The sequence below is a fragment of the Neolamprologus brichardi genome, chromosome 7, assembly GCF_056152115.1.
Source record: "Neolamprologus brichardi isolate AB-2024 chromosome 7, ASM5615211v1, whole genome shotgun sequence".
Taxonomy (NCBI): domain Eukaryota; kingdom Metazoa; phylum Chordata; class Actinopteri; order Cichliformes; family Cichlidae; genus Neolamprologus; species Neolamprologus brichardi.
Window position 1 is genome coordinate 46,494,299 of NC_142110.1, and position 19,776 is coordinate 46,514,074.

General features: G+C 37.9%; 1 protein-coding gene and 2 pseudogenes across 2 annotated transcripts in view; 2 read left to right on the plus strand and 1 right to left on the minus strand.

Moving 5' to 3' along the window:
- LOC148102193 (ATP-dependent RNA helicase DDX54-like) lies at positions 1-17,983 on the plus strand (annotated as a pseudogene).
- On the minus strand, positions 9,471-11,038 carry LOC148102194 (uncharacterized). The gene has a single exon (XM_087844485.1). It carries the CDS (start codon positions 10,783-10,785, stop codon positions 9,481-9,483), a length of 1,305 nt encoding a protein of 434 aa, XP_087700611.1. The 5' UTR covers positions 10,786-11,038; the 3' UTR covers positions 9,471-9,480.
- The window catches only part of LOC148102195 (ATP-dependent RNA helicase DDX54-like), a 10,273-nt pseudogene continuing 8,462 nt past the window's right edge, over positions 17,966-19,776 (plus strand). Inside the window, exons 1-3 of the transcript XR_015719208.1 lie at positions 17,966-18,197; positions 19,161-19,222; positions 19,549-19,680. The product of XR_015719208.1 is annotated as an ATP-dependent RNA helicase DDX54-like (transcript). The remainder of the gene's footprint in view (positions 18,198-19,160; positions 19,223-19,548; positions 19,681-19,776) is intronic.

Here is a 19,776-nt window from a genome sequence, read left to right on the forward strand (position 1 = left end):
ATGAATCCCTCTTCTCTCATCATAGACTTTGGCAGTCAGGTGAAACTCGTGAGGCTGAAGCTCTTACTGTAGCATCCCTGGCTGAATGATGGTCTCTTATACTGATGCTTCACAGAGGTTTTATTGGAAAGGTTTTTATTGAAACATTCAGTGAAGACACCGTAAGAGCTAGGAGCAAAACAAAACCAGCAATATTAATACCATAACAAACGTTACTAACAGCCCTTTAACGGTTTTACGCCAGTTTGTTGTTTCAGAATAAAAGCATGGATTTCAAAATAAAACCGAAGTACCTTTCAAACAAACGTAAAAATATTTACCAAATTTAAAGGTCATTTTGGGGGGGTGGGTACTGTCATGGTCCCCGTGCCTGCCTAGCTGGCCTCACAAGGCTACACTTGTGTTTTTGCTTTCTCTCTCTCTCTCCCCTACCTCTCTGCACTGTAAAATGTAATATTGTGTTTAATTAAAAATATTAAATAGGTTGAACTCAGTTTTTATCAATTTGTTATCAGAACTCGATTTAAATAAGTTACCAGTACTTTTTATGCAAAAATGCTGATAAACTCAGTTTATTTGAGTTGTCTTAACTTAGAGAAACTAAGTAAGATGGAAGTTTTGCTTCTCAGTGCGGAAGGATGAAAGATGTGTTTTGAAAATGCCCCGTCACTACCGTCCTCCTCCCTCTTGGATCAGTCCGCATGTTCATGGTGCCAGCATTTGTTATGGAATATGTTGAGCAAACCTGGAAAAGTGTCAGCTCAAGATATTACTGTTTTCATTGCTGTGAATCTTTACCTGATACACTGACTTGGTGAGTAAATGTTTACTCTTAGTCAAACTGATTTTGTGGCTTCTCTTAGTTTAGCACCAGGTTTATAATCTTGCTAGCTAGTTAGTGTTAGCCTAGCGTTGCTGCTGCCACTGGGCTCATGTTACTTAAAAATTAACACCACAGCCTTAAAAACATTACATAAAACTATGTCAGTGAAATTTTCTGTTGATTGTTTGAAATAAAAAAGTGAAATAAGAGCCCAGACAAAATTCTTTGGGAGGTGCAGCCGTTGGGCGTGGGGGGTATTTTCAATCCATAGCCATAACTAACTAACTAACTAATTATATATATATATATCATGTTTAACCTGAGTAGCAAAGGAGTGCAGGGGGATTGAAAAGACTACCAGGAGTTAGCTGTGGGCGTGGACTCTATCGAGCCTTGACCTCCCGGTCAGCTATCATGCTGGTGGATAACAGAGCTCTCTGAAAACGTGGAAGCACTTTTGCAAATATGTGATATTTTGATCAATTAAGTAGATATTTGAGCATTACACAGCTACATTCTCGCCTGAAAATGTAGATGTGTAGGTTATTTTGTGACCCAGAAAGGGTAGTCTGGGGAAAAGGAGGATCACATTTGTTGGCTGGTTGTCAGAGCCTGTGTAAGCATAGCAATGGCGGAGGAGCGCGGCTAAAAAACTTATTACTTTTTCTGGGTCACAAAATAAACTTTTAAGATATTTTCAGGCAACAATGTAGCTGTGTAAAGTTCAAATATCTGCTCAATTTATCAAGACATCACATATTTGCAAAAATGCTCTGACGTTTTCAGAGACGTCCATTTTTTTTCATGCTTTGTGGCAGCTTTTGAACATCTGTGGCATCTATTAATGTCAAATCTAGACTTTATTTAACAACATAAGCAAGCTCTATGTTACAATAATTGCACAGCCATTAAGGATCAAATCAGTTTCTGAAAAATGTTCTGTTTTTTCTCCCTCTGCTTGCTTCTTACTGTCTTTGAGGCTCGGGACCAGCACTCCTGCTGTTGGACAGAAAGACATAAACTCAGTGGTAAGTATTTTGGTTTTCCAATATATTAGCAACTGTCAGTGACATTTATATTAATCAGGCTGAACTTTAATCATACTTTAGATCAGCCTGTTTTACTTATTGTTTTATTTGTGCTTTGGTTTGGGGAAGTTGTTTCTTTACTGATCTTTTCCTGTCTTCTGTTATTAGACTTGAGATATGACTGCACTATGCTGTTGTTGGTGACTCCAGTTAATTCTACAAGACATGCTGTGTAAGTAAACAAACAACAACAGTTTGGTCTGCATTTCTTGAAAGATCACATCCCCCAAACTTAGTTTAGAGGGTCTACACTGTAAATAGTGAAGTCTGCAAGTTTTCTAACAACAAAATTTGTTTTGTGCCCAAATCATTTTGCACATCATTAGAATGAAAGTTATTGGCCATGTTTGCATAGCCCTTTTTAAAATGATGTTTTCATGACATTATTGTGTGTTGGGTGGTGGTCAGGGCTATCCAGACTGACAGTGGGACATTGAATGTCACCTCTCTGGTGGGGAGGGAGCCTGAGATTGTGTAAATTGGAGTCTGTTTTATACCAAATGCAGAAAAAAATGTTTTAAGAAAGCAATTCAGTTCATGTTCCAAAAAATATGATTGTTTGCTTGCAGGACAACAGGAGAGATGTGTCCTCCGTCACAGATGGTGTGGTCAGTGAAGATGGTCGCCTGCAGGTTCAAGCTCATTGCATCTCCAACCCACATCCACTGCCACTGTACTTAAGGGAAGTTAAAGACTTTCTTCTGCACCTACATTTGGATCACCTCGATCCATGATAGTCATTCAGGCAGTAATGCCTGGACTGGAAACAAGCCATCCTTAAAATAATACAACATTCCAGCTCCTGTGTTGGAATGAAAAACAAATGTGTTGTTTAAATTAGAGACTGCACTTGTGACAGAACAACAAATATTTTATTTTGATTATATAAGTAATGTAAGTACAAAACAAACTTGTGGTAGGCCTAAACTTATTTTCAGAATAATTACATCTGAGACTTTGTTTCATTGTAAGATTATAACCGTGATGGCAATATAATTGTTTGTTGTTCAGCAGAACAGTGTCCAGTATGTTGGCTGTTATACTTTGTTGTGTTTGAAAATAAAAGTTGGGCTGATTTTAACATCATTACAAAAAGTGTTGTTAATTATTTTTAATCATATTCAGGTTACCACAAATTGTTTTTTCATTTAGTTGAACTTGAAATGTTTGTCAGTAGGTAAACAATTAGTATTGTACAGTCAGAAATATCAAGTTATTCTTAATACTGCAGACTTGCAATGATGGCTGTTGTCCTAACAGTCATCTTAAGTAAGCTTGACTTAGTTTTTTTGAGGCAACGAGTTTCCTTAATTTTTTTGAGTTCTGGGAACTAACAAGGCCGTACAGTGTACTCAAAATGAGTAAGTTGCCCTAACTTGGTCATCTTACGTAAACTTGATCCAATTTTCTTGAGATCTGGGAACAAATGAGCTTGTACAGAGTACGCAAAATAAATAAGTTATCCTAATTTAGTCATTTTTAGCTAAGCTCACTGCTGGCTCCCGCCCTTGGCTCACACACCTGTTGGCGATCAGCTGATTTCCCGACTACTATTTGAGGCTGGGCCACAGATCTTCTCATCGCTGGATGATTGTGCTACTAACGTTAGTCTCTCTTCCCAGCTCCCGTGGTCTTGTACCTTTACGCCCTACCTTTGTGACTTGGGAGTGATTTTTTCCCTTTCTTGTTCCAGTTTACCTTCCCAGACCTGTGACCTCCCAGCTGTACGAACGTGTGTGAGTTGGATGTGAGGACGTGAGCGAGCGTGAGAGAGAGAGCCTTCCCCTAATCCCTTGGAACCCTGGATTTTTCCCCGTCACTGTATATATTATCGCACTGGTGTGTAAATAAACAGTGCTCTGAGACGTCAACCTGTTCTGCGCTTGAGTCCCTACTTTCAGATTGTGACAACTGTATTGGGCATGTTCACTTAACCAACAAAAATAACAAACCAACAAAATAAGAAATATAATTAATGTTTTATAAAAAGAAACAATGACCAAGCCATTAGTTACTTTATATGCCTACAATATCCACATTTTTGTTAATAAAATTGGAAATGTAAGATATTACTAGATAAATTTACAAAAGAAATTTTAACTTGATGGGGATTTTAGTATCTGCTTTTTCTCTAATATTTATTGTATTTTTTTTTTTTTTTACATTAAGTCGATTGATTAAAGAAAGGTTTATATATTTGTTTTAATCTTCGGGGGTTATATTCATAACTAATAGTATGTAGCAGACTTGATCATATTCTAGAAAATGAACCGTAGATGTATTTACGGATATTATTATTCATTGTGTCTGTATATTTACATGTATATGCACAATAACCATGTACACGCTGTGGAATTTATCTTGTCTGTTCAACTCACAATCAGCACATCACAGATATAATGGGGCATAAAAGCCATTCATGCACTTACATATATATATATATATATATATATATATATATATATATATATATATATATATATATATATATGTGTGTGTGTGTGTGTGTATGTATGTGTGTATATACACGTGTATATACACGTGTATATTAGGGGTGCAACGATACACAAAATTCACGGTTCGGTTCGGTTCGATACTTTGGTGTCACGGTTCGATATTTTTTCGATACACAAAAAAATGTTGATGCCTTTTTATTAATTTGTCATTTATTAAATTTTCACGGCTCATTCTGCACCACATCTCTGTGCGTTCATCATTTGTTTAAAGCCAGCTCACCTCCTGCAACCACTTTTCCGAGAATACGCGCTTCTTTTGTGGTTCGGACTCCTGACATTTCTTTGGAGGTGGAGGAACACCAAAGTAATTGCTTAAAGGAGCTTCTTCGACATCTTTAAGAGTTCTAAACAAATGTCTGTCCTCCTCCTGAAAATCTTATGTACGCAAACACGTGTTGCAACTTCTTATCTTGTGCGCGTTTTTTATTTTGACAGCGAATGCGCACCTGCGGACCACTTATGTGCAGCCCTGGTTATTTAGCTCATCATATTGCAGCCACAGAAATTCTTTTGTCCATGAAACCATAAAGCTGCACTTTCTTTTTGCCTTATAGTCTGATTTGTCATAACTTTTCCGTTTTGTGGTAAGCTTTTCTTTGGCTGTCACTTCTTCACCCTGACCTGTCTTATTTGGCTCAGCAGAACTAAAATATATATATCCTGCTGCTTTTACACACGCACTCACATAAGCTCAGCGATTCTCTGCGCGATCAACCTCTCACATGTTTAAGCTGCAGGAGATTTCACTTGTCATGTTTGCATAGTAAGCTAACGATTGATAAGACGATGTCAGAGGAATTGGTGCGCAAATTATCATCACTCACCAATCAGTGCTATCGCTCTCTATACACAGTTCGCGCGATTGCAAAGTGAAAGCAAAAAACAAGCGCAAATTCAAACGCGATTTCAATATGTCACATATTGACAGTAGCTCACCGATGCCAATGACAAAATTACCCAGCTACATTTCCGAAAGAATGCAAAAGCATTGACATATATTTTTCCTTATTACGATAGGCCGACGAGCAGAGCAGGGCAGCCCGACTGGAAAAATCGCTAGCCCCGGGACGTCGGGCTAGCGATTTTGCGAGCCCTGTATCTGATTGAGGAATCACTCATCTTTGGAAAAGAGAGTTTATTACAGAGAAATGGCTCTTTCCAAAATAAAAGCTATACTATACGCTTCTTCTGGGCTATATTCTCAGCAGCATATTAAACATATCAGGTCCCCATAAGGAGAATCATGTGCTAACGGCTGTCTAAATGACTCGGGTAAAGTTTGTATGCGTGCTTGTTGTTTTTGTCTGCTTCCACTTGTCTTTGCACTAGGATGCTATCGGGTAAATGTGCAGTCATATTCGTTGTGTTCCCACTAATGCTGTCAGCCTTAATCTGAAATAAGGTTAACGCCACAACACGGCAAATCTCCGTTAACGAGCTACCGCGGATTGCCCCGTGTGTGGGGCTGGACAGCGTCAACACATTAACGAGCTAACTGCGCTAACACACTAGTTCCCACTCATGTAATTGAGCATTGCGTGGCACATCTGACATACTGTTTTACTTTAGTCCATGACACCCTTACCTTCAGGGTCATACGTCACATGAAGACCAAAATAGTTCCAGACGCCAGATCTGAATGAGGGTGGGGGAGGTTCAATTTGCCATGTTGCAACGAGCTTAACTTCTGTCTAGCTAGCTTGCCCTGCGCTCAGTGAATCTGTGTTCGACTACTCCGCCTAGGCTGCACTGTCGAGTGCAGATCCACTGAGCGCTCAACACAGACAGCACCGTCAGAAGGAAAGTTGATAAAATAAATTAAAAATGTTGTATCGTTCGATACATATGTGTACCGAACCGAAAGCACTGTATCGAACGGTTCAATATCGATACGAGTATCGTTGCACCCCTAGTGTATATATACAGAGATCAATTTCTTTTTTCTGTAGACATTTATCTAATAAATTAACCCTCCACGGTGTAGATTCTCCAAGTTTTTCTGGCTTATTTTCTCATCATAAAGCATATTCATTCAACTTAGCTTCCATATTTTTTAGCATCTAAAGGCAAATAATCCTAATTATATTCACACCGGTGTATACAAACTTTTTTCTCAGGCCTGACAGAGCCTGTACTGATTCGTTTGGATGTGGATTCCAAGCTCAGTGATCAGATCAAGGTAAAAAGGCAGAATTTGCTTTTGTTTTATTTACCTTTTGTTTAATCTGAGAAATTAGGTGGAAGGTTTTGCATTATTTATTACAACCTCAGTACAGGATTATTGCATCTACTCTACATGCTAACTTATGTTAAATCAGCTACTGCGTCAGTGTCTTGGTCTTTCTACTTGTTGCTCTGTCTTCAGACACTTGCGATTCAAAAATTTGTATTCTTCTCCCAGAAATGTTGAATGATTTAAATGTAAAGCCCAAAGCAAAAGTCCTCACAGTCACCTGATGTTTCCATGGCTTTGAGCATGTTTTCATTTCTTCTAACTTTGATCAGCTGTCATTCTTCCACCTGCGTGTGGATGACAAGCCGGCTCTGCTGCTCCACCTCCTGAGGAACGTAGTGAAGCCTCAGGAACAGACAGTGGTCTTTGCTGCCACCAAACACCATGTGGAGTACCTAAAGGAGGTAAGATAACAGTGTAGCCTAAATTTGTGAGAATGTTAAATATTGTTTTAAAAACTAGAGCTTTAGTTGACTTCTTCTTTTTTTCTCCTGATGTCCAGCTGCTGTCGTCAGAAGGTTTAGAGTGTGCCTACATCTACAGTGCCCTTGATCAGACTGCCAGGAAGATCAACATTGGGAAATTTGTGCATCGGAAAGCCATGGTGCTTCTGGTGACTGATGTTGCTGCTCGTGGTATAGACATCCCCCTGCTGGATAATGTCATCAATTACAACTTCCCCTCCAAGGCCAAACTTTTCTTGCACAGAGTTGGTGAGCAGCTGTATGCAGAAGGAACAAAGTGATTCAGCTTGTTTAATTTGAAATGATTAGGCCAGCATTACGTGTATTTTCCCCCTGTCTTTTCCCATTGGGGCGTGTGGGACGAGCGGGCCAAAGTGGCACAGCCTATAGTCTGATTTGTCCTGATGAAATGCCTTATGTCTACGACCTCCACCTCTTCCTAGGGTGACCAGTTCAGTTTGCTTCACCTGAACAAACACAAGGTAGACTCTACTGCATGCCTGTCAGGTCATAAAGTGACAGATGAACTGTTTAACTGATGTGCTACACATTTGAGGTTGCTAATAAACTTTATTTAGTGCTCTTTTTATCTGTCACTGTATTGAAATGTCTGCATTTCTTTTCGTACTCCAGATTCAGAAGGTGTGTTTGGCCGAGTCCCTCAGAGGATCTTGGATGATGAAAGTGCTCATCTGATCACGTCTCACGAAAACTCCCTGGACCTGCAAAATCTGCTCCGTGTCTCAGAGAACGCCTACAAGCAGTACCTCAAGTCGCGGCCAAACCCCTCGCCGGAGTCCATCAGACGGGTTAAAAACACAGATCTGTCCAGCATGGGTGTCCATCCAGTACTTGGTAAGTTCAAAGGAGGATAAACTATAAAAAGAAGAGAGAAATTATGAAAATAATCAAAAGGAGTAGTGAGGAACTGATGGCAGTTAGGTAAGACAATTTGATTTGTTTCAGGGTGTGGTCTGGAAAAAATGGAACTGGAGTGCCTTCAAATAGTCGATGCCATCAAGAGCTACAAATCCAAAGCGGTGAGTTTGATGCAGACACATCACAGCGCTGCATTTTCTGGTAAAAAGTGTTCTAGTAAGCAAAGAAACATATAATTCTCTCCTGAAATAGACCATCTTCGAAATCAACTCCAGTAGTAAGACACCAGCCAGTGAGGTGATGCGGGCCAAACGCTCTAAAGACACTCGGCTAGTGGACAAATTCAGCAAGCAGAGAGAAGACCGAGCTGCAGAAAGCAGGCTGCAGCAGCCAACCAACCCCACCACTACTGCTGACTGTGACATCACAGAAAAGGATGAGAGTGATTTAAATGTAAGCATGGGTGAAGTATTGCTTCTTTCTTTCTTCCCTGGATCATTGTAGTTGCAGGTTTACATCAGTTTCATTAAGGATTAAGAACACATGGAACTCCAGTAAATCATAAATTAAAATGTGGATATTACCTGTCCACAGATTCATGGTGACGTATCTGCTCTTTTAACTGTTTGGTGACTTCGCTTTGTTTGGCGATTGTAGAAATGGTTTACATGAGATTATAGCTGAGATTCAGAGGTTTCTGCAGCACTTATATTTCTGACCTCTTGTTATAACCGATTAAATGCGATCTCCTCCCTTTTGCCCCCATTTTTGGTGGTGTGGGTGCAAATGATCAGGCATGACATTCTCAAAATAAATCAGATAAGATACTGCAAATAATTATTTCTGCATTTGTGCGATTGAAATGAATTGAAAATGTGTATGCAATGATACAGTTTTAAAGATTTGGCCTAAATAATTTTTCGAGTGAATGAGCCTAAACATGATGACCTAACCAGTGACACCGTGTCACCTGTGACACACACACACACACACACGTATGATTTTGCCGGTTTCAGCTGAAACAATTTCAGTGTTTCAAACCATGTTCCAGGATTTTTCCTTCACCATTTATGAGGTTTCAAGAAGAAGATAAACGACAGATATGAATGTTTGAAAAAGTTATAGATTAAAAGATTAGATGAAAAATACTCAAAGGATAAATTCAATTGTTTATTGTTTTATAAATAAGTTGAAAAAGAAAAAGTTAAACAAGTAAATAACGAAACAAGGTAAAATGAAGTAAGAACAAAAAGTTAACAAGTAAATAAAGAAACAAGGTAAAATGAAGTAAGAACAAAAAGTTAACAAGTAAATAATGAAACAAGGTAAAATGAAGTAAGAACAAAAAGTTAACAAGTAAATAATGAAACAAGGTAGAGGAGAGAAAACCCCAACAATCCCCTCTGAGCACGCACTAGGCGACAGTGGGGAGGAAAAACTGCCTTTAAATGGGCAGAAACCTCCGGCAGAACCAGGCTCAGGAGGGGACAGTCAACTGCCGGGACTGGTTGGGGAGGTGAACAGAGGTGGAGCAAGACGAGGCTACACCAGGTGAGGAAGCAGTAGAGTCTCTCCTCCAGGGCCAGCGGAAACGTTTGTTCTTCTTTTTCATGCAGTTTTCTACAAGAACTTTTTTTTCCAGGATGAGGGTTCTCAACTCATCGATGGTTTCTGCATTTTGTATCTCAAGCTTCTTGCATGTTTTCTCCACCTCTTCCAGTGTTGCTTGTTTTTCTTCAAGCTTTTCCTTGAGCTCTTTGGATGTTGCCTCCTGCATTATCTTGTCCTTGTGCATGTGTGCGTTTCTCTGTTGTACTTCTTTGTACATGTCTTGTAGCTCCTCATTTCTTCTGTGGATATCTTGGAGCGTACGCTGCAGGTCGTCATGTATGTTGTCTTGTTCCTGCTTTTGCACCTGCATTTCAGTGTGTTTGCGCTTCAAGTTGTTGTATTCCAACAATATCCCCTTAGTGAGCTCGGAGTTGTTTCTCGCCATTTGAGCCATCCTTTTCTGCATGTGTGAGCATTGTTTGTCCAGTTTTTCTTTTTCCCCTTCTAGTTGACTTGTTTTGTCCTTCAGTTCACTACAAAACTGTTGCAGTTTTAGATTTTTACCCTCAAAGTCTTCGACAATACGTTTCTCTTCTTTCAATCTGTCTTGCTGTTGCTCTTTGTCTTGAAGAAGGTCTTTATTTTGGCGCAGTGTATCATCCAACTTTATTTTCAGCATCCTGTATTTTTCCTCCGTGACTTTGAGTTTGTGCTCCATGTCTCTTTGCTTTTTCTCCTGTTCTTCCTTCTGTTGGAGGATTTCTTTATTTGTTTTCACAGCTTCATCGAAGTTTGTTTGGAGCAGCCGATTCTTTTGGTCCATATATTGGAGATCCCATTCTGTCTTCTCAACAGTAGCTTTGCTGTCTTTAAGCTGGTTGGACATCTCCTTTAGTTCCGCGCTCTTTTGCTTGTTTTCCTTAATTAGGAAGACAATCTGCTCTCGTGCTTGTCCAAACTTGATTCCCCAGCCCTCATTAATAATTGTTATGTCGGGCTGGCGTTGTTGTCTTTCTTCCAGGTTCTTATTTTGCGCTTCCATCTGTCTACACTTCTCCTGCAGTTGAAGTTTCTCTTCTTCAATCTGTTGAATTTTATTCTGGAGATGGTAGTTTTCCTTCTTACTGTCATGTAATGCCCTTTGGACGGCTAAGAGGTCATTTGGCCGGCCACGACAGGAAGGAGAAGCGGCGTAATCTTTTTGCCTTGGTTGGTGTCTTGTTGGATACATGTTGAAGGTTGTAAACGACAACTCTGAAAAGTTTTCCAAAAGTTTCTATGGTGAACGTGTGAAGGCTGCAAACACAAATGCTGCGAAGACACGAACTACAAATTGCTGTTTCTCACCCCTGTTTAAGGACAAACTTCAAAGGATCAAAGTGTAGTGACATCATAACTCCGTGAGCCAATGAGATTGTCATGTGACATTTTGGAATGGGGATATTTTTTTTTAAACCGTTTTCAAATTTAACTTAATATTTGACTGTTTCTTAACTGACCTGTTTAGCTGATTAAGAAATGAATTGCCACGAGCATCTCTAATGTACGGTGGCCCCTAGAGACAAAGCACGTACAAACCCCAACGCACATGCAAATTCCAAAACACAACGAAAGTGCTCCAGGACGCTAGAGGCAGTGTTGAGCTTGATTTGCAAAATAAACGGCAAGTTTGTCTGTATGGGACGGTCTAGTCTCTGTTGCGCTTCCCAGGTTGCCTAGCAACCATGATACTAAAAGCTGGAAACATGTCATACAACTTTGTTTGACAGAAATGAAGGAAAACACATTTTGTTCATTTGTTTGTTTGTTTCTACAAGAGCTTTGTGTGATTTGATAAGTATCTGAGGCTGAGACCACAGGACAGTAAAACATGATTTTTGGGCTTCATTTCTGTACTGAACAGTCATTTAAGATTAGTTAGTAAATAACAATTAGCTAATGTTGTTCATGAGACTAAAGTTATATCACTTTGGTAATGTAAATATAACATGGCCAATATTATAGTTATTATATTAATCATTATTAGCTATTACAAGAGTGAACATGAACTCTGTGTCAAATACTGAGCTTCAGTACAGATTCAAGTTGCAATTATTTATATGTCTTATCACCTTAAATCTTCACTCAAAGACAAGTATCTTTGACAGTGCATATATAGGTGTATCATATATAAGAGACAAGTGTTGTTTCTTCAGTATGTTGGCATTACTAAATTTGGCTCATTGCTTACATACATGTGTAAAAAGAAATTGTATGAGCTGTGATAACTGTTTCTGATAAAATGAAGAGTAGACTGATATATTGAATATTCCTTTATTGGGTGAGAAAATCAGACCATGTCATAACTGCTTTAAGTCATACAGAATAGATATCAGAGCCTTAAACAGGCTGACTTCTGCTAAATGGGTCAAACTGGGCAGAAAGTCTACAAACACATAACATCCTTATAGAATATGATGTAACACTGTAGATCAACTTACCTCAGAATATATAAAGCATATAAACAATTACAGCAATATGATGCAACAAACACAGCAGTGCTACTAATCCAAAATACTCAGAGCTTCATAGAACTGAAACAAACATTTATTTTTAGCTCCATTCAGCTGCTGATACATACTTTAGGTTTCTGAATATTAAACTTGTTTCTGCCTTTCATAGTGTGTAACTTGAAGGCCCTGAGTACTTTCTCCCACACTGCAAACACTGGAATGATAAAATTATTTGAACATTACCTAATAAGACTGATTTAGGACAGACAATTAGTTATGTTAAACTTTCCTAGCAGTCCTTCACAAACAGGGAACAGTCTGTCTATTCTCTCCATCTGTCAGCTGCTGCTGGCTCTTCCTCCTCCTCTTCCTCACACACTGCTGAGTTTGTCCTGGTGGATCATCAGGGGTGCAAAGCCTCACAGATGATATGCAGCAGTGGGTCCCTCAGTCTGTCCTCACTCTGGACACTTGCAGTCGTCACACATGGAAATCAAATGTGTGATAAGCTGCAGGATTCAAACACAAGTGTAACTTATAAATACATGTTCATCCTTTTATTACACAATCAGAGAGAAAGAAAAAGAGAGAGAGTGCAGGACAGACAGACAGGTGACAGTCTCAGGTGTATACACTGCTACAAAACAGCACAAAAGGAGGATTGTGTTATTACGAGTGCTAAACAAGAAGAGTTCCCAGATGGTAAAGTGGACACATGTGTGACTCCTGTGATTAAAGCATCTTTCTTTCAGCTTAACGAGTGAACCGTCAGCTCGTTCAAACACACGTTAAAGTCCGTTTGGCTGGACACCACCGAACAGAGGCAGCAATATAACATAGCTAACATTAACAGTGCAGTGAATTCTGCTTGTGCTGTGATATTCAGGACTGCAAACCGAGCAGCATCACTAACTTTCAGCTTGTTGTGTTTGTGGATATATGACTGACTTTAATTATCCATAAAATCATCACATTCTCTGTAAGATTAAAATCAACTATTGAACGGCGTATATTTTGAAGTAAAGGCTTTAAAACCAAGTTAGTACAAACATCGCTAATGTCACATAACTTTCCCGACATGTGGCCAACAGTAATGTTTTCATGTTCTTCATTATAAAAACATTTGCGCATAAATAAGTGACATAATATTCAGTACTTACTTCTGAAAGTTTACTCTTCGGCGGCTCCGCTTCCGCCGTTTTTTTCGGCAAAATTATCCACACCACAGCCGCCCTATGAAATCTGGGATATGTTGGGCCATGAAGGCTACACCAACCCATCCTTAAAATTCAGGGAAATTAAGGACGCATTTGAGGGCCGCATTTTGAGCAGCCTTTGAATTGGGACAGCCTTCGTGGTGTCGCTGTGACGTAATCGGCCTTAAAATGTGGCCTTTAAGGCTGCAAACCCCAATCCAACAACTAAGGAATTTTCGTGGAAAAATAGATCTGGCTCTTTACAGTCTCGTATTGATTATTGGCTAATTTCTGATCCTTTATCCGAATATGTTTCTACATCAAAAATGTTGCCAACACCATTGACAGATCATAAAACAATTTTTTTGGAGATATGTTTGTATGCCAGTAAACCGTCTAAAAGAGTGAATGCTTATTGGAAATTAAATAATTCTCTTTTACTGAATGATTCTTTGGTAAAGGAAATTAAAACAAAAATAGATGAGTATTGGAACAAGGCATGTATTGAAAATGCTTTTTGTAAAAATTGGGAGCTTGTGAAATTTGAATTGAGGTCTCTTTTAATGAAAAGGGGAGCTGAAACAGTTAAAAATAGAAAAAAAGAAGAGTCAGAAATAATTTCTGAAATTATCACTTTGTCTAGATCACCTGATAATTTATCTGAAGATAACCGGAACAGACTTCAAATTCTACAATTAAAATTAGATAGTATATATATTTACAAGGCAAAAGGTGCCTTTGTGCGGTCAAGAAGGAAATGGCTTGAAGAGGGAGAACAAAACTCTAGCTATTTTTTCAAATTAGAAAAACACCATAATGCTTTTGCCAGCATGACTAAACTTTGTTCAGATGGAGTCATCACACAAGACCCTCAAGTGATTTCCAAGACTTGTGAACTTTTCTATAAAAATTTATATAAATCTAATCTTTCTACAGAAGCCATGGATAAATTCTATAATTCCTTAGGTAATATTAAAAAAAATTAGTGACAATAATAAAACTATGTGTGATGCCCCCATCACAATACTAGACATTGAAGGTGCTATTAATAAAATGAAACTTAATAAGAGTCCAGGGAATGACGGTTTGACTTCTGAACTTTACAAATTATTTTCAAAGGACTTATCACGCTTTTTACATAAAGTATATATTGAAAGCATTGATAATGAAAAACTCCCTCCTTCTTTGACTCAGGGGCTAATTACTTTGATTTCGAAACCTCAAAAAGACACCCTTTTGATAGAAAATTGGAGACCCATTTCACTGCTGAATAACGATTATAAAATAATTGCTATGTGTTTGGCTAAAAAGTTAAAATGTGCACTTAATGATATCATTGATGAAACACAGTCTGGTTTTATGACTGGCAGACACATAACTAACAACATAAGACTGGTAATTGATATTTTAGATCATTCAGATTTAATCACAGATAATAGTTTCATTCTTTTTTTGGATTTTTATAAAGCTTTCGACTCCATTGAACATGAATTCATGTTCAGAGCACTTGATATTTTTGGTTTTGGAAATATCTTTAAAAAATCAATTCAAACCTTATATACAGATGCAAATAGCTCAATCAAATTCCCTTTGGGTACAACGAAAAGATTTGATATCAACCGTGGGATCCGGCAAGGTTGTCCAATTTCTGCATATCTTTTCCTTCTTCCTATGCAGTTACTCTCTATTCATTTTAAAAACAGCAGTGTAGTGGGTCTCTCTATTGCTGGCAGAGCATTATCTATTACTCAACTAGCGGATGACACAACACTTTTTTTAAAAGATAAATATCAAGTTGATGAAGCTCTCAAAGTTGTCAATAATTTCTCAATAGCCTCTGGTCTTAAACTCAACATCCCAAAATGTGAACTTCTCCCTGTTAAATTCTGCACAGATACTATTATATCAGGTGTTCCTGTTAAAAATAAGGTTAAATATCTTGGTATTATCATTCAAAAAGACCAAGATGCCAGATTATCTGAAAATTTCGACCCTCTTATAACTGCAATACAACAAAGATTTAATCTATGGCTTCAAAGAGATTTGTCCATTACTGGACGATCCTTGGTAGCCAAAGTCGAAGGCCTCTCCCGACTTATTTATGCAGCTATGGCACTTGATGTCTCGAAAGAATTATGCACAAAAATTGATAAAATATTATTTAACTTCATTTGGAAAAAGAGAATACATTATATTAAAAAAATGTAATGATAAACAAGTTGTGTTCTGGTGGCCTAAATTCTTTAGATTTCACTTCCTTAAATGCGTCTTTTAAAATCAAATGGATCAAACTCTTTTTTAAAAATCCCAGTTCAATTTGGAATTTTATTACCAACCATATCTTTAACTCACTTGGAAGAATGCACTTTCTGCTAAGATGCAATTACAATATCTCTAAATTACCGATTAAACTCTCCAACTTTCATAGTCAACTCTTATCATCTTGGTTAATGATATACTCTCACAACTTTTCTCCCCATAAATATCTCATTTGGAACAATCAGGATATTAAATTTAAGAACAAATCAATATATATTCAGAAATGGGTTGATAGAAATATTTTACTTGTGAGTCAATTACTGAATGATAATGGTCAATTATTTTCTTATAAGGAATTTTTGTCTGTTTATGATTTTCCTGTCACTCCAAGAGAATATGCTGTAGTTTTTGATGCGATACCAGATGGAGTGAGAAGGTTATTGGTGTCTGCTCCTAAGGGTAGAAATTGTATTATTCCAGAACTAAATCCCGGAAGCATATACATCGGTAACATCTGTCCTTTATTGAGTGATAAAGCCACAAATCAATGTATTAGACAAATCATTCAAAGAGATATTGTTTCCAAACCTGCAGCTGTATTTTACTGGAACAATATTTACAATGATATAGACTGGAAAAACACTTGGATTCTATCAAGGAAATTTATTATTACTAATAAGATAAGAGAAGTTACTCTTAAGTTGATCCATAGATGTTATCCGGTAAAGACATATCTGGTTAAATTTAAAAAAAATATTGATACTCTTTGTACTTTTTGCAGCAATGCAGAGGAAACAATATGTCATTTATTTTGGGAATGCACTTATACACATGTATTTTGGATTGATCTAAATAATTTTATAAACACCAAAATTGATTCCTCATGTAAACTGAAGTTTCAACATATTCTATTTGGACTCTCACATACCGATAAAATAAATCCAGGGAAAAAATATATTATTAATCTTCTGATTATTTTTGCCAAATTTCACATACATTGTACAAAATTTTCTCAACAGCGTCCAAACATATTTGCTTTTAAAGCCTTGTTTTCCATTTATCTGGAGAATCTTAAGAACAGTACTAACTCCAAAGCATGTAAAACACTAGAGCTGTGTCAAATGTATAATTTCACTTGACTTACGTGTTGTTTATTTATACCTTGAGCACTTCCCTTTTTCTTTTTTTTTCAGTTATTTTGTTTATCTGTTTTCTTCTAAAGTATACCTTTTTGTTTACGTACTTGTATACGTAACTTGTTCAAGACACTGCAAGCTGTGGAATTTTTCATACCCTTTCTATATTCTACATTACTATGTATGTTTGTTGTTCAATTGTCTAAATAAATGATGGGAGAAAAAAAAAAAAAAAGGCTGCAAACCCCAAATCCGGTCATTGGTACTTCCTGGCTTGTGTAGTTACTAGGAAACAAAAGCTCAACACTGCCCCTAGCGTCCTGGAGCACTTCCGTTGTGTTTTGGAATTTGCATGTGTTTTGGAGTTTGCAAGTGTTTTGGAGTTTGCAAGTGTTTTGGAGTTTGCATGTGTTTTGGAGTTTGCATGTGTTTTGGAGTTTGCAAGTGTTTTGGAGTTTGTACGTGCTTGGTCTCTAGGGGCCATATAACAGACAACAGAAAAAAACAGTTTTTTTTCTAAGTAATAGAGGTATAATACATTTTTAATTTTTTTTTTTTTAAATAATCCTACTTTTTATAAGAGGGAACATTATTTAAAGAATATGTATTTAATTGAAAAACTCTCTATTCATCTAAAGGCTATAACAAAAAAGGTGAGCTTCCTGCTCAAAAATGAAATGACCAAAATAAATGGAGCATTTCTCTGCAATTACAAACTCTGTGTAAACAATCTTGGTTTCAAAATGAGGCTAATGCTTGTGAGATGTCTTCACAGGTGTAAATATTACTGAAGATGTTACTATGTCAAAGTCTCACAACTGTCTTATGTTTATTTATATAGGCAAGACCTACTTTTCACTTTTTAGCTTTGCTATATGTTCTTGAGTGTATTAGCAGCACGAACATGTACTAGTGTCAATAATAATAGTACGGTGGATTAGAAAACCTGCTCACAAGTTGAATAAACACCCAGGATTGTTTCATCATTTTCATTCAAAACCAATATTTGAGTCAAAATGAGAAAGTTGTTTATGCTGTCTGATGAAGAAGAAGCAAAATAAAGTGCAGTTTTGATGTAGATGATGTTGTATACAAACTAGAAGAGGAAGATAGTAGGATCTCTGTATCATGTTTTGTCACTTTGTACCATGTAATTCTTTCTATTTCCACCAGGGGGTGTTTTCAGAGGTGGTAGGTGGTAAAAGAAGAGGTCAGCAGGAAGATGGCGAAGAGCGACCAAAGACCAAGAAAAAGAGGCAGTCAGGCAAAGATGAAGAGTATTATATCCCTCCGGGGGAGATAGTCACTTAAGTCATATCCTCTAAGGTGGGCAGAAGAGCCTGGTGTCTCCTGGTGCGCTGTTCTTCCATGCTTTTATTACAGGGATCAATCCGTCTGGAAGGACCACTTGTTATAGTGGACGCCCTGGACCACTATCTCTGAAACGGGATTTGGTACTGTTCCCTGGTAATAACGTCCGGTCAGAGACGGGGAATGATGTCAGAGTGGAAGAACTTTATTTGCCACGAGCCCACATCGAACACACACTCTCGCTGGCAAGTAAGGATGTGGTTCTGTAATTAATACAAATAAGAAATAACATAAACATCTCTCTTGTCTAGCATTTCTCATACTTCAGTATTACAGAGAACACCATACCAGATTACAAAGGGGCAGATCCTGATACCAGAAACAGAGCTTAGAGTAATAACATAACAGGATGGCATAAACACAGAATCATAATCAATTTAGGTCAATTCCTTCATTTGTGAGTCAACACCACCCTCTAGTGGACACAATTGCTCACTCAAAGGCCGCCATGTGTATGCAGGCTTTCTGAACAAGAACGGATTTGTATGCTAACTTAGTTACTCCATCAGGTAAAATCTTTGGGAACATTAACTCTCCACAATAACTGAAGCAACTTAGAAATGAGGAATATCCTGTGGAGCCAGGCTACTATTTACTTATTCCTACAACATAGCTGCTAACTCAAGGCAATAGTAACAGATGTCTACATTGGTACATTCACAGTAACAGAAATAAAATACGTTCCCAACGTGACTTACTGGTTCTATGAACGCACACTTGCCCGCCTTAGTCCGATTCAACTCAAGTCCACAACTTGCTTGCAGCAGCGCTACTCGCCGACTACACTTTTAATTACCACAGCAAGGAGAGAACGGGTGAGCACTCTGATTTGGCCTCTGGGGGAATCATGCTCCTCCCATGTAGGTAACGCATGCCCTGGCCGGAGGACTTTTTAACAGGGCATAAAAGCCATTCATGCGCTTACATATATGTGTGTGTATATACACGTGTATATATACAGAGATCAATTTCTTTTTTCTGTAGACATTTATCTAATAAATTAACCCTCCACGGTGTAGATTCTCCAAGTTTTTCTGGCTTATTTTCTCATCATAAAGCATATTCATTCAACTTAGCTTCCATATTTTTTAGCATCTAAAGGCAAATAATCCTAATTATATTCACACCGGTGTATACAAACTTTTTTCTCAGGCCTGACAGAGCCTGTACTGATTCGTTTGGATGTGGATTCCAAGCTCAGTGATCAGATCAAGGTAAAAAGGCAGAATTTGCTTTTGTTTTATTTACCTTTTGTTTAATCTGAGAAATTAGGTGGAAGGTTTTGCATTATTTATTACAAACTCAGTACAGGATTATTGCATCTACTCTACATGCTAACTTATGTTAAATCAGCTACTGTGTCAGTGTCTTGGTCTTTCTACTTGTTGCTCTGTCTTCAGACACTTGCTATTCAAAAATTTGTATTCTTCTCCCAGAAATGTTGAATGATTTAAATGTAAAGCCCAAAGCAAAAGTCCTCACAGTCACCTGATGTTTCCATGGCTTTGAGCATGTTTTCATTTCTTCTAACTTTGATCAGCTGTCATTCTTCCACCTGCGTGTGGATGACAAGCCGGCTCTGCTGCTCCACCTCCTGAGGAACGTAGTGAAGCCTCAGGAACAGACAGTGGTCTTTGCTGCCACCAAACACCATGTGGAGTACCTAAAGGAGGTAAGATAACAGTGTAGCCTAAATTTGTGAGAATGTTAAATATTGTTTTAAAAACTAGAGCTTTAGTTGACTTCTTCTTTTTTTCTCCTGATGTCC